Below are 427 nucleotides of genomic sequence, written 5' to 3' on the forward strand. Positions count from 1 at the left end.
TTTTTTTCTTTAGACTTATAGAATGGTCAAAGAACATTTTCTATTACAGTCCACTGATGTCTGTGAACAGATCTTGAGGGTGGTGAGTAGGTCCAATCGGCTGGAAGAATTGGTGTTGGAAAATGCTGGACTTAGAACGTGAGTATTTTCCTGGATGTATGAATATGTTGCTTTAAAACTTCATGTCACTTGCTCTTCTAATTAATGCGTAGTTTTTAAAAAAGTTGGGTTACTCACATATAGTTTTCCCTTAAAAAAGAATCCCTGTGATCCCTATCATTATCACAAAGTCTAAGAATTTGATAACGTCTTTTGCTGTTGTGTCACTTGATATTTTTGAGGAGGCATAGTGCAGTGCTTAAAAGTGTGGATCCCTGGGCCGAGCCCGTGGCGCACTCGGGAGAGTGCGGCGCTGGGAGCACAGCGA

General features: G+C 41.0%; 1 protein-coding gene across 1 annotated transcript in view; it reads left to right on the forward strand.

Moving 5' to 3' along the window:
- LOC103600048 (leucine-rich repeat-containing protein 16A) overlaps positions 1 to 427 on the forward strand; it is a 194,580-nt gene that overhangs the window by 173,397 nt on the left and 20,756 nt on the right. The window contains exon 10 of the mRNA XM_008584277.1: positions 50 to 138. Within this exon, the coding sequence (XP_008582499.1) occupies positions 50 to 138 (89 nt within the window). The remainder of the gene's footprint in view (positions 1 to 49; positions 139 to 427) is intronic.

The sequence above is a fragment of the Galeopterus variegatus genome, unplaced genomic scaffold (assembly GCF_000696425.1).
Source record: "Galeopterus variegatus unplaced genomic scaffold, G_variegatus-3.0.2 Scaffold3202, whole genome shotgun sequence".
Lineage (NCBI taxonomy): Eukaryota > Metazoa > Chordata > Mammalia > Dermoptera > Cynocephalidae > Galeopterus > Galeopterus variegatus.